This window comes from Physella acuta, unplaced genomic scaffold (genome assembly GCF_028476545.2).
Source record: "Physella acuta isolate Inbredline_101_S28 unplaced genomic scaffold, ASM2847654v3 ptg000118l, whole genome shotgun sequence".
NCBI lineage: Eukaryota > Metazoa > Mollusca > Gastropoda > Physidae > Physella > Physella acuta.
In genome coordinates this window covers 371,106-388,534 of record NW_026731638.1, presented here as the reverse complement: position 1 = coordinate 388,534, position 17,429 = coordinate 371,106, and the positions used below count along the sequence as shown (strand labels likewise).

The following is a 17,429-nucleotide window of genomic DNA, read 5'->3' as shown; positions in this document are numbered from 1 at the left end:
CTCAATAGCGTAGCGAGGGGGGGGGGGGGCCGGGGGGGGGACATATGTCCCCGGGCACCGACCTTAGGGGGCGCCAAAATGTGTTGGAAAAATAAATTGAAAGGTTGAGGGGGTGCAAATTGAAAGTTTGAGGGGGGGGGGGGGGTGGTGCAAATCAAAATCTAGAGGGGGGGGGTGCAAATCGAAAAGTTTATCACCGGGCGCCGGGAAGGGTGTGCTACGCCTCTGACCCAGCTATAACACCATGTATATCCTAATATATCAGATGTACATATATTAAAGCTATATAAACAACACGTCTATTCGATGTTGTAACAGGTGTTAACTTTTCAGCGTTTAATCGTAAGTGGTGAATAAATGTTTTTCTTATAAATCGCAATAAAATCCTACAATATTTGTTTTGTTAAACTTGTTTGTTGCTACACTTGTTTGTTTCATGTCTATTTTAAAAATTTAGTAAAAATTTGATATTTAGCAATAGAAATAACATTGAAGTTTTTGATGATGTTCAACAATTAAAATATGTCTTGAAACTAGCTGGTACAAAATATTTGACATATCAATTCGAATTTCCTAGCAGGGATATTATGCTGTAGTAAAAAAAACAAAGTATAGCTGTCATTATTGAAAAAAACTCCAATACTGCAAATATGATGTTGTTCTTTCAAATGGAATCCTAATGATCAGCCCAACTGATGGTAAAATAAAAGACCTACTCATTAAGTGAAACAAATGTGTAAATACAACTTATCTCAATGAACTAATACATATTGATTATTTTACAATAAAAACGTTTCAAACATTATATTCATCTAAAAAAATAGCTCGACATTATATATATATATATATAAACAACAATAACATTTATGGCAGTATATAAAAAAAGATAATTCTGGCTTGAGTATTTTAGTGAGTGGTGAATTCGAATCACTGTAAATTTAGGCCTACATTTTGACGCCAGATATTTTTCTAAGTAATTAAGTACAAACACTAATTAAAAATAATTTAGCGATCAACTTTTCCATTCAACAAATTAAGTGACTAAAGTAAAAAGTCAAAGTCTACGCAACTTTAGATAATGGTCTCAGGTCAAGGGGAAACCACTATATAATCGCATATAACCATTACAACATAAACTTGGTTATACTGATGGGAGATAACAAATGTTTACAGGAATGATGTTAGTGGGCACGAAAACTACTTTTTAAGATTTTTTTTGGCTCGATATTCTTTAAAGAAATTGACTCATATATAATACACTTATATCATAGATACTACCTAAAAAAACATCACCGTATTTATTTTTTTTACAGAAAGAATCGAAATACTGAACATTTTAAAAAAATGGGATTATCCACATATTGGAGTAGTTTTTAGAGTTAAATCAATTAACAAAGGCGAGGCGAGTACAAAAACACAAAGTTGACGAGTGACCCAAATTAAATTAACCAACTACTGGAGATGGAAGCTGATTGCCTGCTTGTTAGCGTTTGTGGAACGGAATCAAATTGGTTTTCAGAAAATGTTTCTTCTTAATCTAAATACTACTCGAAATAAAATTAAAAAAAAACCGCGTAGAAAAGGAACAACAAGATGTTTTCGTATGGAACATTCCTCTTTAGATCAATTAATCGATCAATGTGTATGAAGTAGAGATAATCGCAGTTGATAAGGGACAGTTGCATGTCCAACCCTACGATCCGAACTCTAGACCTTTAGGTACGCAACCTTACGCTTTACCGTTCGACCACACCGTCCCAACGAGTGTTTTTAAACCTTGCATTATAATAGTAGGTTTCTTTTGGTACATGAGGTAACCATCGATTTATTTGTCATCCTCGTAATATTATTGTAGTTATTTAAAAAAAAACACACAAAACCACAGCTAGATGTGTTATATATATATATATATATATTTGTATATATATATATATATATATATATATATATATATATATATATATATATATATATATATATATATATATATATATATATATATATATATATATATATATATATATATGGTTATAAGATTAAATTCTTCACTGTTTTCAATATAAACAAAAATGTATTCGTTAATATCTTCGAGCAGTAAAACGTGACTTAAAAACCTGCACCGACCCTCCCCTTACCTCTCTATTTAAAGATTCATTCTGGAGTCAATCAACCGTGAACACACACAGAGGCCACGCTAGACTGACTGTGGCAACACGACGCCGCATTAAGCTGCATTATACTGGTTTAAATCTACACCAAGGTTGGGGTAGGGGGTGGCGGGGGGGGGGGGGGGGGGTAGGATGATACTACATTTCAACCTTGTTTTCATTGCGTTGGACCCAAAAAAAGAAAACAAACTGTAAATGGAATAAATGATACGTGTTTTTAAATAAACGAAACAATTTAACAAGTGTTGTAAGAAAAGGTACTGCTATTTCCTAAACTCACAAGAAGGCAACATTCAATGAATTCTTTAATATTTACCCGACACAATCATTGAAGAAAAAAATAACACTTTATCGAGAACATTCGACGATCTGATCGGAAAACAAAGTTCACAAATGAAATGCATCCCACACTAAACATTTTTTGAAAAAATTAATACACTAGATAACTTATACTTTATGACATTTTAAATGAATTCAGTCAAATGTTTCAAGTATTTAATCAAAATTACATGAGAAAGAAATGTGTCGGATACTTTAATCCTCTATAAATGAGAAAGAAATGTGTCGGATACTTTAATCCTCTATAAATGAGAAAAAAATGTGTCGGATACTTTAATCCTCTATAAATGAGAAAGAAATGTGTCGGATACTTTAATCCACTATAAATGAGAAAGAAATGTGTCGGATACTTTAATGTTCTATAAATGAGGAGAAATGTGTCGGATACTTTAATCCTCTATAAATGAGAAAGAAATGTGTCGGATACTTTAATCTTCTATAAATGAGAAAGAAACGTGTCGGATACTTTAATCCTCTATAAATGAGAAAGAAATGTGTCGTATACTTTAATCTTCTATAAATGAGAAAGAAATGTGTCGGATACTTTAATCTTCTATAAATGAGAAAGAAATGTGTCGGATACTTTAATCTTCTATAAATGAGAAGAAATGTGTCGGATACTTTAATCCTCTATAAATGGGAAAGAAATATGTCGGATACTTTAATCCTCCAAAAATGAGGACAAATGTGTCGGATACTTTACAAACCGTTTAAAAAAAAAGAAGTCGTTATTTCTCCATAAGCTGCCTTTATATATTCCATTTAAACTTTTTTTCAACATCACACATTTATTTTTAGCCCCTGAAGATCTAAGTCAATATTTACACAATAGACTGGGTCACTTACATCAAACTGTCAATTTGCTGTATGTTTATGCTATAATTACATGATCAATGATACATATATTTCACTAAAAATGTCTCATGCAATACTCATTTAACTCATGCAGCAACATATGTAAATGTATTTTTAAGCCTATATTTACATTATGTTTTCATACGTGTTTATCTGTTGTAAATTTCTGTCATATAACAGTGTAAACAAGTTATGTTTTTTTATCTGATGTTGTTGTTATACTGCAATCATACTAAAGTGTCTCATGCAAATACTCATTTAACTCATGCAACAACAAATGAAAATGTATTTTTAAGCCTATATTTACATTATGTTTTTCATACGTGTTTATCTTTTGTAAATTTATGTCATATAACAGTGTAAACATTAAAGCTTGTTATCTGATGTTGTTGTTATACTGCAATCACTTCAATCCCCCCTCAATGTCAAGTCTGCAAAACCGAATTTCCAACGAATGTAAACAACAGGCACTAGATATCAATTCAAGAGGCCCTCAATGTTGAAATACCACTGAATAAATAAAGTAAAAACGTGTTGGGTGTCTAAAAATAGCATCATGACGTCATGGTTCAACACACGAGTTCCGTCCCTTTAATCAAAATTCATGTGACTAAAATCAATGGAATAGAGAAAAACTAGCAGCCTAGTCCTAGGCGCATAGAGTTACAGTTGTGATTATTTACAGAACGTATAGCTGCATTTGTTTCTCCATTACAGAAGGTAATACTTTAACTAATTATTTAAACCAGAGGTGTTGTTTATGTAAGGTTTAATAGTGTTTTAAAATGTAACTAAACAAGTTCAGCGGTATTGATCAAATGGAGGGCAGACAGGTGAAGAGGGTGACCTAGCTCCCCGTTCTGCTCTGCTAGATCTGTCCTGTATTTAGCTTACATAAGACCGGTCTCATTGTGTAACTTCGTGACCAATGAACAAAGGGGGACTTTGTTTCAATTCACGCACGACATCACAAACTGGGCCAGGTAACCAGACAATCTGTTCGTGTTTAGACACTAGTTCACATCTTGCCCAGGTAAGTCGATAGATCTGTTTGACTTGCAATAATATCATTTAGGTGTCACCAGGCAAGCAGTCATATGTATTTAGGATTATATGTCTGTGTTTGTATGTACACTACTTATGTACGAGCTCTATCTATGAACATATATATGCGTATATATATATATATATATATATATATATATATATATATATATATATATATATATATATATATATATATATATATATATATGTTTATATATATATTTATTTACTTATATCTATGTGTGGGTGTAGATTTGTATGCAGATGCATAATTATATATTTACATATGCGAATGTTTACATGAAACATGCATATGTAAACATGAACTACATAAACAATTATAAATGTAAATTTCTTTATGTCTAATAAACTTGTGTTTACTTATAGTTATTTATACATAAGCTTGTATTATATGTATGCATATTTAAGCTAAGCCTATATATATATATATATATATATATATATATATATATATATATATATATATATATATATATATAATGTGTTTGTTTATACATACATATATATGAACATATTCACATATATAATAATATTATATACATGGACAGGCAGAAATATGAATATATATAATGAGAAGATTTATTTATATATACATATATATATATGTATATATATATGTATGTATATATATATATATATATATATATATATATATATATATATATATATATATAAATCACATTGTTTTAAATATAAATAAATGTGATGTGTGAGTATTTAGAAAAATTGAGCATTATGTTGTATTTTGTACCCATTTGCAGCGTATATGAACATATTCTATTATGTTTGCTTTTCATTCGAACACGCGGCTCCAACAGTATTCAGTGAGCCACAAGATATAACTAGAGTAATTAGTAGACATTAATTAGATACACCTAAAGCGTACACCAGTGTGACAGTCTACCGCCAGTACTAAACACTTAAAGCACTCATAATCCCAACAAGATTAAGACATAGTTTTCGTCAGTGCGCATGACCGCCTGCTTTTCGTATACCGACGTATGTGGTATGGAAAGGCTGAGACCTTGGCACTGAGCCAAGCAAATCAATAGTGCATGACTGGGGAGACATTAAAAATGGCGACTGCTGCAATGACACAGCTAAATGTCACGGGAATACAAACCCTAGTGCTTACCATTCAAAACTAACACACACACACACACATACATATATACACACACACACACACACACACATATATATATATATATATATATATATATATATATATATATATATATATATATATATATATATATATATATATATGTATGCATGTATATATAGTTAAATAAATCTATTTATCCAACATCGATTTCCAATAGTGTTTTTGTTTACTTATGTTGTTAGACTTGTTTAAGTTCTAAATTATTTATAGCTTCAGCGTTATTCAACGTTGTCTTCTTTGCACTTAGCATTTTTTAAAATTTATATGTGTGTATCCTGCCTTTAACTATTTACCATCAAAATGCTGACTAATTTGGAATAAAACAAAGCCTGTACAGCCTATGCAAATCACGTGACCCCCGTATAACAGTTAGCTATAGAACACTTGACACCCCCACTAAACGCCACACATCTGTGTGGGGGACTCTGTACTACCACACACTAGGGCATGGTTTAGCTGTCCCAAACACATGCCCATGATTCATGACCGTGGGATTGCGTCCTTCTCACACACAACAAGACAGATATTATTTTCCCGTGTAAGCCTCCCAGTTCAGTAGCATTGGAATACAACCGAGTGTTGTTCCGTGGTTATAACGAATACCCATTTTTTTATTTCCCTTGTTCAATAAGGTATGGTTTGATATTAGCTTCTTATATTATATTTTTAGAGATTTAAAGATTTTGCATGAGCACAAATGAGGGGATTGTGTGTTGATAAATTTGAATATATTTTGTTGTGATATGTTTTGCCCATATTACAATACAAAAACACACATTTTGCAAATAATTTATTCACATACGTACATTAACGTACGCACGCAAAACACATGCAAACACATCTACACAAACTTACTTACATAACGACACACTGTACATAATATATATATATATATATATATATATATATATATATATATATATATATATATATATATATATATATATATATATATATATATATATTATGTATATATATACATACACACACTTGTATACAATTATTTATTGTTCATATATACTCCCAACCTTGCACATTCCAACGTTTACTCAAATATTAAGTTGATATCCTTAAAATAGAACTACTTATCACTTTTTAATATAGAACCATACAATTCTAGCTAGATATCTATTTCACTTGCAGTATTTATTTTAACACATTCATACCTTAAATTAAGATAAAGAAAACACCACTTATGTTGTAAAATCGATCAACACCATAAGGTATCAGGTAGCTTACACACATTTTTCACACAAGGCCAAATATCCAGCTTCAAGGTGGATCTAATATCACCTACACTTGGGACTACTAGACAGTAGATTCAATGAAATATTTGTACTCAAATGTGTTTGTTTGAGAAAGCCATTGAGTGCAATCTTTGTGGGTCTACCTGAAGCAAATACGGCTCCACAGTCTACCAAAACGATATTAGGCTTTTGACAGCATAATATAAGACTGAGTGGTGTTAAGTCTCTTACTTATGGAACACAAAATGCATACAGTGTGTATACATTAGTAAAATATATTTCATTAAGCATGCATATTTATTAAAGCGTTTATATTTACTACCTAACGTATACATAATTCTTAGCAAAAAGCACCACTACACTAAAATTGAACTAATTCGGAGCAACCCCCCCCCCCCTCCCAGAGGCGCAGCGACCCTTCCCGGCGCCCGGGGATAAATTTTCGATTTGCACCCCTCGTCAAACTTTTGATTTGCCCCCCCCCCCCCCCCCCCCCCCAAACTGTCAATGTGCACCCCTCCCCACCCTCAAACTTTCAATTTGTTTTTCCAACCCATTTTGGCTACCCCCTAAGGTCGGCGCCTGGGGACATATGTCCCACCGCCACCCCCCCTTGCTACGCCTCTGCCCCCCCCTTCTACTCCCAAGCTACCCCTATGAATAAGAAACAACAATAAAAAGGTGGCGGGCGACCCTGTCAGTTACCCAATCCACAGAAAAACAGCAACAAGTGTACCAGTACCTACCCCAGCCTGTGTAATGTTAATAAATCAAGATAAGACATTTATCACCCAAACACCAACTGCGCACTTGAATCCACCACACCCCCCCCCCCCTCCACGTTATCTGTCTGTATAAAACCTATTGTGTTTAGACTAGTCAAACAATGCACTTTGGCGTTGTGTTACATAGTCACACACAGCGCGCCACATTTCCTGATGTTTATCTCTGATTTCATTTACGGACATTTAACCTTTAAATTATTTAAATATCCTATCATCACGATCTCAATGATAGCGGTTTTATTTTCTCTTGACTAAACCTGAACATCCTCTCTTTTTTACATTTTGTATTAAATAAAAAAAATATGAGATTAATCTAATGGATGATTTATGGCTTTCTATATTTATCTCTTAATATCTTTACTTTACGATCAACTGATTTATTCTCCGTATATGAAGAAGGTCTTATACACTGATTATTGTTGTACTTTAAGACAAAATAATTGTACGTTACTGTCGCATATTTCGAATTTTATAAAACAAAATAACTTGCAATGCCAGTTTATACATTGCATTTAATAACCCGGAATTAACGTATTGATTTAGTATCACAAACAACTTACACTGTGCATACACACTACAGCAAAAAACATGTAGGCATTCATATTTAAAGAGCAAAATCAATTCTCAGACACAACTAGCATATACTGCAGTTCATATTTAACACCACATCACTAATGTAAACACGAGTAAGTTACAGCTATGTAATACCTACATCTATTGAAATAGCTTCTTAAAGTTGTTTTTTTCCATCTGTCTAGATCAAACATGGTGAAGATGATGTTTGCAGCGGTTGTTACATTAAGCCTTCTCTGTACACACTTGAGTAAGTTTTTTTTTAATTGAATCTACTATTTTATCTTAAGGCAACTGAATAAATTAATTCAATTTCAGCATCATATTGTGACTTGTAAAGTATTACGTGTTCATCTTGTTAAACTATACAACAAAAGCCAAACAAAACAAATATTATGAAGGTATTTTTTAAATTATATTTGCTTTTTTATATTATTTTAACTGAAAATATTAATTCAATCTCAGCAACCTGTGACTTGTATAGTATAACATTTTCATCTTTTTATTTTATAAATAAAAAAAGCCAAACAAATTAAATATCGTAAAGTGATGATTAAATTCCGTCTACAATTTAATCTTATTTTTACTAAAGCTGTTAGATCTAATTGAATTTTCGGCACATTAAAAAGATAAAAAATAAGTTAATGGTAGACCATACGACTGCTATGTTGAAAGTCCCGAGTTCAAATCCCAGGTCCTTGATTTTTGCTATTGAAGTTTGTGATATAGTGTTTGTCATATGATATTCCTATAGACAGGCAAACTCTTCTACTAACGTTACTTAAAGTATAGAGCTATGTGATGTTCCTATGGGCAGACATATTATCTTCCACGAACTCTATTAAAGTGTAGGCCTATAGCTAGTGATATTCCTATAGACAGATAAACTACCTTCTACTAAGGCAACTTTAAGTGTATAACTACGTGATGTTGCTATAGACATATAAACTACTAATGCTACTTAGTGTTTAGCTATGTGATGATCTAGAGACAGATAAACTATCTTCTACTAAGGCTACTTAAATTGTATAACTATGTGGTGTTCCTATAGACAGACAAACTATCTTCCACTAACGCTACATAAAGCTATGTGATGTTCCTATAGACAAATACACTAGCCTCCACTAACGTTACTTAAAGCTATGTGATGTTCCTATAGACAAATAAACTATCATCAACTAACGTTACTTAAAGCTATGTGATGTTCCTATACTATAGACAAATAAACTATCCTCAACTAACGTTACTTAAAGCTATTTGATGTTCCTATAGACAGATACACTAGCCTCCACTAACGCTACTTAAAACTATATGATGTTCCTATAGACAAATAAACTATCCTCCACTAACGCTACTTAAAGTGTATAGCTGTGTAATGTTCCTACTATAGACAAATACACTATCCTCCACTAACGCTACTCCCCAGCTTTAGGTCAACGACCCCCCCACCCCGATGTCGAGTTTGAGGACTACGGCGAGATGGAGGTCGAGGTCGACCAAAGCGTGACCTTCAAGTGTCTGGTCAAGAACTACCTTGGTCTGATGACACCCAGGTTCCCGCCCATCCCAGTCGAGATTGTGCGGGACATGGAGCACCAGTTTGAAGAGAGGGTGCTCTCAAGTTTTGACAAAGTCTTCGAGCAGCAGGACAGGTACAGGGTCACTGTCCAGAACAGGTCAAGTACTCTGGAGGTCAAGTTCACAATTGACCCAGGTAATTCTGATTTTTAAATACTACAACTTCTGACATAAGGTCCAGCTTACTGTTCATCTAAGGGGTCGTCCATAAATGACGTCACACTCGTAAGGGGGAGGGGGGGGGGGGTCCGTAATTTTTTGACAATGTGTGATGAGAAGGAGGGGGGTTCAGTTGGTGTGACGTCAAACTTTTGCATTATAAAAAAGCAATGTTAGAAAACGAGTTTTAGCCGTTATTTCGCGCTTTAGAAAACGGTTTTAATAAATTATAATAGGAATTGATCGAAATACTTTTTGTTGACGAGTTCTGAAAAGGTTTTTGAAAAGTATCGATGTTTTAAGAAAAATTCAACAGCAATTTGTAGGGGGGTTGAAGGCTGAGGTGTGACGTCATTTTATCAGGGGGGGGGGGGTCTGGCTTTTTGTGACGACGTGTGACGGAGGGAGAGGGTAGGTAAAAATCGTCCAAAAAAGTGTATGACCCCTAAGTTATTATGTTTTTATAAGCTTTTATTTCTTTCGCAACGTCTGTTTTTAAAATACTTTCATCTTCGATGACAATGCAATAATATCTAAGTTTTGCTCTAATCAGATGGACAATTAGTAATTAAAATGTAATTTTTAAAAAAATCAAATAATAAATCTCAAGCAATTACTCGATCAGCCTGTTAACAACAGAACTAATAATAGCTTCTAATGTTGTTGCCAACTAAATAATTAGGGTCTGCACCATCTCGCCATTTTAGCTGTACAATAATCTAACTCTGGTCACACAAAGAAGCCGTAGCTATTCAATTAAAGAAATCCGTCAACCACAACTCGCCCATGATTTATTTCTATACACCTGACGTCAATAAGCTACAGCTATTGATTTTTTTAAACAAAGGCGGCCTACGATCGTGCTTGACACACTTTAGTGTTAACTAAATATAGCAAACTGTCAGCGGAGTTGGCGACTAATCTGATTCATTCATCCAGATACATGAGCAATGTATACATATAGTTATTAGAACACGTTTCTTTTGTTTTGCAAATTATTTTTAAGTCTTAAAAAAGACAAGGGTTTAATGATATCGATACATTGTAGGCCAATCTATGATCATGTTTCTTTATGTCCCCGATACCTTAAAACAGATGACACTAAGAACGTTTGGTGCTTTGGTTATGTTTCGCTTTGCCCTAGTAAACACTGCAGTCATTTAAAAAAATGATTTTAAGATATAAGTTATCCTCTTAAATTTGCAAAATAGCAATTACATTTACATTTGTAAAGTAACAATAAACACGACATTTTTGAGGTAGCAAATCATTTAAACCTTCTAAAATAAGAAATTCATTCTATGTGTGTAAATTAGGACATCCCTCTACATCTACAAAATAGCCATGTACTCTACATTTATAAAAATAGCAATTCATTTTACATTTTAAAAAAATATATATTAATTCTAAATTTACAGAATATAAATTATCTTTACATCTACAAAATTAGTAGTTTACGTTAATAAGATATAAATACTTCTAATCTCATTTAAAATTAAAATTCTTCTCTACTGTGATAAAATATCATTTCCCCACAACAGTTATAAAATATATATTCTCTACATCTGTTATAAAATATCTTTTCACCACACGTTATAAAATATCTATTCTCTCCATCTGTAATAAAATATCAATTCTACTTTACTGTTATAAAATATCAGTTTTTCCCTACTGTTATAAAATATCATTTTTCCCTACTGTTATAACATATCATTTGTCCCTTACACTTATAAAATATATATTCTCCACATGTTATAAAATTTACATTCTCCCCTACTGTTATAAAATATATATTTTCTCCATTATATCTTACTGTTATAAAATATCAGTTTTTCCTTACTGTTATAAAATATCAGTTTTCCCTTACTGTAATAAAATATCAGTTTACCCTTACTGTTATAAAATATATATTTTCTCCATCTGTAATAAAATATAAATTATACCTTATTGTTATTAAATATCATTTTCCCCCTACTGTTATAAAATATCAATTTTCCTCTACTGTTATAAAATATCAATTTTCCCCTTACTGTTGTCCATCTAAACTGACAGTGAGGAGAGAGGACAGTGGCATGTACAGATGTAGGGTAGGTCAACATCCTCATCGATTCTCATCGGAGGAAGAGAAGACTGTCATTGAGTTGAAAGTCTCAGACTTTGGTAAGTGAATATCACCCCACAGCCAGTACCAGCACATTCCCACACAACACCCACACTTTCCTCCACACACCCACACACTCAATTCCTCCCACACCCAACACCGACACTTTCCCACACACCCAACACCCACACTTTCCCCAACACAAACACTTTCCCCCACATGCACCCAACACCTATACTTTCCACCCATGCACCCAACACCCGCACTTTCCCCCACCAACTCCTACACTTCCCCCCCCCACCCAACATCAACACTTCCCAATCACATCCAACACCCACACTCCTCCACCCTACACCCACACTTCCCCACACACAAACCAGTGGCGGAACTAGAAAAAAAGGCTCCCCCGCAAAAATTTGTATTGGCCCCCCCCCCCCCCATATATATATATATATTTATATATATATATATATATATATATATATATATATATATATATATATATATATATATGTATGTGTATATATATATATATATATATATATATATATATATATATATATATATATATAAGTAGCGTGCTTCTCTAAATTTGAAATTGTCTATTACCTGAGTATTTTAATCTATTTCAATGCAATGTATAACCACTCTGAGAAAACGAACCAGACAACATGGGCACCCCTATTTTAAAGAAGGGCATTAAGTCATGGAAGTAGTTTGAACGTTTGCCTATCTTTCAAAATACAGCTCTTGTAGATTTTTTTATTTTTCTACGCAACAGGGTATGCTAGTTACTGTAGAACAATCACTGCTATAGTAGACATGTTTGTTTTTTACAAAACCACTATCAAGGTGCGCGAAAAATATTATTTATGAAAAGAAAATTCATTGTTTTTTTTTTGGTCGGAATTGGGCCCCTAAACGTTGTGCCCCCCCCCCCTCCCCACATTGCGGGGTCTGGCAGCACTGTAGTTCCGCCCCTGACACAAACACTTCATGGTTAAGGTTTTAGCACAAATCAATTCTTTAATAGACTGAGAAAAACAGTAGATTATTAAATCACATATTAGCGAAACTTTATTTCCTTTTCTCTCATCGTAACAGTAATTCCTTGGAAACGGTTATCCTGTGATTAAAAGTAATCGTGATTGAAATATGAAATTATTTCCTCATGTTAAAGACGGTTATAGACATAGAGAAAAAATGTGCATTTAAATGTGTGCCTCATGTTAAAGACGGTTATAGACACAGAGATAAAATGTACATTTAAATGTGTGCCTCATATTAAAGACGGTTATAAACATAGGGATAAAAAGTACATTTAAATGTGTGCCTCATATTAAAGACGGTTATAGACATAGAGATAAAATGTACATTTGAATGTGTGCCTCATATTAAAGACGGTTATAGAAATAGGGATAAAAAGTACATTTGAATGTGTGCCTCATATTAAAGAAGGTTCTAGACATAGAGATAAAAAGTACATTTAAATGTGTGCTTACAGGTGAGCGTCGAGGCGACCGCCAGGAACAGCACATGATCCCTAAAGCCGCCGTCATCGCCATCCCTGTGGTGGGCGCTGTTATCCTGATAGTGGTCATCGTGGTCGTGTTCTGGATGGTCAAGGTGCGTCGTGCCAGGGGTCAGGTCGTGGGAGAGAAGGGCGTGGTCGCCACCTACCCCCTGTCTTTCGTCGAGACGGACAAGGACTGCAAGAAAACCCCCATCTTGGATTTCGTGAACTCCGGCTCCAACCTGTACACAACCCCCGGCTCCAACCTGTACACAACCCCCGGGTTCAACCAATACCCACCCGCCTACGGCACTGAGAACGAGAAAGCTGGGGTGCCACCCCCTTATTACGGCATGGCTGTTGGCCCCAGCGCCCCAGTCTACACCACTGCGGCCGCCATGTCCCCTGGTAAGTAGTAAACACTATTGTGTCAGACTTACTAGATTGTGGGGTTCACATCACCATTAGACGAGTGCTTCTTTCAGGCATCTCTCCATGGGAGAAATTAAAAAAAAAATGCTGTAAATGGTATATAAATTATAATGATATATATAATTATAACCGCTCCATCCTGAAGTTTATAAGAAGCAAATTGTTTGAAATGTATCCAGGATTAAGTAAATATATCTTTTGCAACTGTGCCCAAATATATAAATAGGAAACAGGGTACTTTGGCTGTCTGGTCAGTATTTTCTGTTGATGTATGGGGTCAGGTGGTGGGGAACACCTTATAACACTGAGTTCCATTTTTTTTTTCCATTTTTAGACAATGAGAAAGATTTTACGAACAGGTCATCTCAACAAATTGTTTTTCCTACCATAATTTAATTCCCTTTATATGTTTTAGAGATGAGTCATGACTTAAGTTTAAGCATAAATTGTCTGTCTTTGTTTTGTTATATATAATAAGAGGACAATCTTTTGATCTTCACTCACTGAACCGTACAAAATAATTTATATTTCTCTGTCTGTCATATGTGCAATAACGAATACAAATAATGCATTGAGCGACACACACATAAAGTTCAAGAATACCAGTATACACTATCCAGTAATATAAAATGAGTGCGAACCAAAACTTGGTTTCTGTACAATATCGCTGTCTTACAAGATTGTTTAATTAAACTTTGTACATTTCAGCCCAGGTGGAAGCCCTAGCTCCCCCACCCTACCCAACTAAGGAGCTGTCAATGTAAAGGTAAGATACACGTTTACTTATGCAGCACAATTTGGTGTGATACACACGTGTGTTGGCGTGTCGATTACAACACTCTATTGATGTGTGATTGGTTCATGTTTATAAGACTATTGATGTGTGATGGTTTCATGTTTATAACACTCTATTCATGTGTGATTGGTTCATGTTTACAACACTATAATGATGTGTGATTGGTTCATGATTACACCAGTCTATTAATGTGTGATTGGTTCATGATTACACCAGTCTATTAATGTGTGATTGGTTCATGATTACACCAGTCTATTGGTGTGTGAAGGGTTCATGTTTACAGCGCTTTGATGATGTGTGATTGGTTCATGATTACAACACTCTATTGATGGTGATTGGTTCATGTTAACAACACTCTATTGATGGTGATTGGTTCATGTTTACAACACTCTATTGATGTGTGATTGGTTCATGTTAACAACACTCTATTGATGGTGATTGGTTCATGTTTACAACACTCTATTGATGGTGATTGGTTCATGTTAACAACACTCTATTGATGGTGATTGGTTCATGTTAACAACACTCTATTGATGGTGATTGGTTCATGTTTACAACACTCTATTGATGTGTGATGGGTTCATGTTTACAACACTCTATTGATGGTGATTGGTTCATCTTAACAACACTCTATTGATGGTGATTGGTTCATGTTTACAACACTCTATTGATGTGTGAAGGGTTCATGTTTACAACACTCTATTGATGGTGATTGGTTCATGTTAACAACACTCTATTGATGGTGATTGGTTCATGTTAACAACACTCTATTGATGGTGATTGGTTCATGTTAACAACACTCTATTGATGGTGATTGGTTCATGTTTACAACACTCTATTGATGTTTGATTGGTTCATGATTACAACACTCCGTTGTATTTTAATGGGTTCATATTTTAAAGATGTTAGTTGATAGGACACACTTTTGTCCAAACTAACTGTTGAGTAAAATCGCTTCTACTTCACTGTACTATGATTTTATATTTGACATTTAGAGAACATTTTTTTAAAAATATCTTTTATCTCGTCAACGTTTTTTCCATGATTGTAAATAAGTTCGTATTTTGAAAGTAAAGAAAATATTTTTAATGAAAAAAAATATTCATTTTACTTACATAAAGTGGCTTCTAATCTTTTTTTTCTCAGGATATTATGATGCAAGTTCTACAACTCCTGTGCCAGAACTCCCAGAGTTAACTCCTTTCCACTTACATGTTTGTTGCAAAGAGATAAAAGCTCACAGTTTTAAAATACATTATTTTCGTGAAAATATCAATGTTGTTTTTACACTTAGCTTTTATATATCTCATACTGTACAATTTTTTTGTGAAATATTTTAAAACGCCACTTCACTGTGTAAAGTTTGTATTTTAAAGTTAACTTCTGTATCTAATTTAGTTTGTTATTTTAATGACTTAAGATTTTAAAAAATCAAAACAACAAATATTGTACTCCCGTTATATATTAAAATTGTAACATCAAGAATATTTTGAAGTTCTTAATTAGATTAACATAAGTTATAATTAAAACTTTCGCCAGTGTAAATATTAAATTTTACAGTAGATGCTAATACCCGTGTGTGTCAAATTAAACATTAGTACCGTAAATGCTAAAATTTTACTGAAATTATAGAATATCTTTTTAACATTGTTATAAAATATGCATTTCTGTTCTATTTCTACATACTTTCTTATATTTTAAACAATTCCTTTATCCTTATCCTAAACACATTTGCTGAAGTCTCACAGCTAAAGATATTAAATAAAACGTCATACAATTCTGATATTGTTTAAATAAAACTCTATATCAAAATGGAAATAAAAATGTGTTTACTCATGTCGTGTCCGGTTGACTTAAAGTACTCAACAGCTCCAACCTTTGGTGAATCGTTAGAGAAACTGTTTGAAGAAAATGTAAATATGACTATTTTTGCACACATTTAATAGTTTGTTGCTTATGTTTTGTACTACGATTCACACAGAAATAAAATTTTAAAAATCACAAAATCGTGTGTTTTCATTCACTGTTGAAGACAATTCAATTTGACATGAAAATCTCTTCCTTAATATTAGTAAACGTATCCAATAGATAATATAGCGACCCACACTTTTCTTTTTAGTTATTTAAATAGTAGTGTACCATTATATATTTAAAGAAAATCATTTATTTTCTCCTTTTTAGTGCATTTTATCATGAAAGCTTGTTATTAAAACGGCTGGTTTTTTCAGTTGTTTTAAAAAGAAGTTTTCATGTTTGTGCAGTATTGTCAGTTTAGTTCTAAGATCTTGAGATTTGGTAGTTATACTTGTCTTAAATAGGTGGAACTACATTAGCCTAACGCAGGGGTCTCCAAACTACGGCCCGCGGGCCAGATGCGGCCCGCGAGGTCCTTTCATCCGGCCCGCGGAGATCTTTTTGTCCACGGAAAAAATGTTTGCTGGTGATGGCTGAGGAACTTTGCCCAGAAAAATTAAAGACATATCTGGAAGAAACTGGCCCCAGAACTGAAATTTGATAGCTAATGCGGCCCTCGGACTGAAAAGTTTGGAGACCCCTGGCCTAACGTAACAAGGACGTGGTTTGATAGCACGAGACTAAGCATGTTAAGCTTAAATGGGGAGTAGGCCGCGACATTTCGGTTCCTATC

General features: G+C 33.7%; 1 protein-coding gene across 1 annotated transcript; it reads left to right on the top strand.

Annotated features, from left to right (window-relative positions):
* Window positions 1-6,090: 6,090 nt before the first annotated feature.
* LOC131934852 (uncharacterized) lies at window positions 6,091-16,617 on the top strand. Its single transcript, XM_059290996.1, has 7 exons — window positions 6,091-6,230; window positions 8,389-8,453; window positions 9,630-9,917; window positions 11,993-12,100; window positions 13,546-13,962; window positions 14,695-14,752; window positions 15,929-16,617. The coding sequence occupies exons 2-6, from the start codon at window positions 8,396-8,398 to the stop codon at window positions 14,748-14,750; spliced, it is 927 nt and encodes a 308-aa protein (XP_059146979.1). The 5' UTR covers window positions 6,091-6,230; window positions 8,389-8,395; the 3' UTR covers window positions 14,751-14,752; window positions 15,929-16,617.
* Window positions 16,618-17,429: the final 812 nt, after the last annotated feature.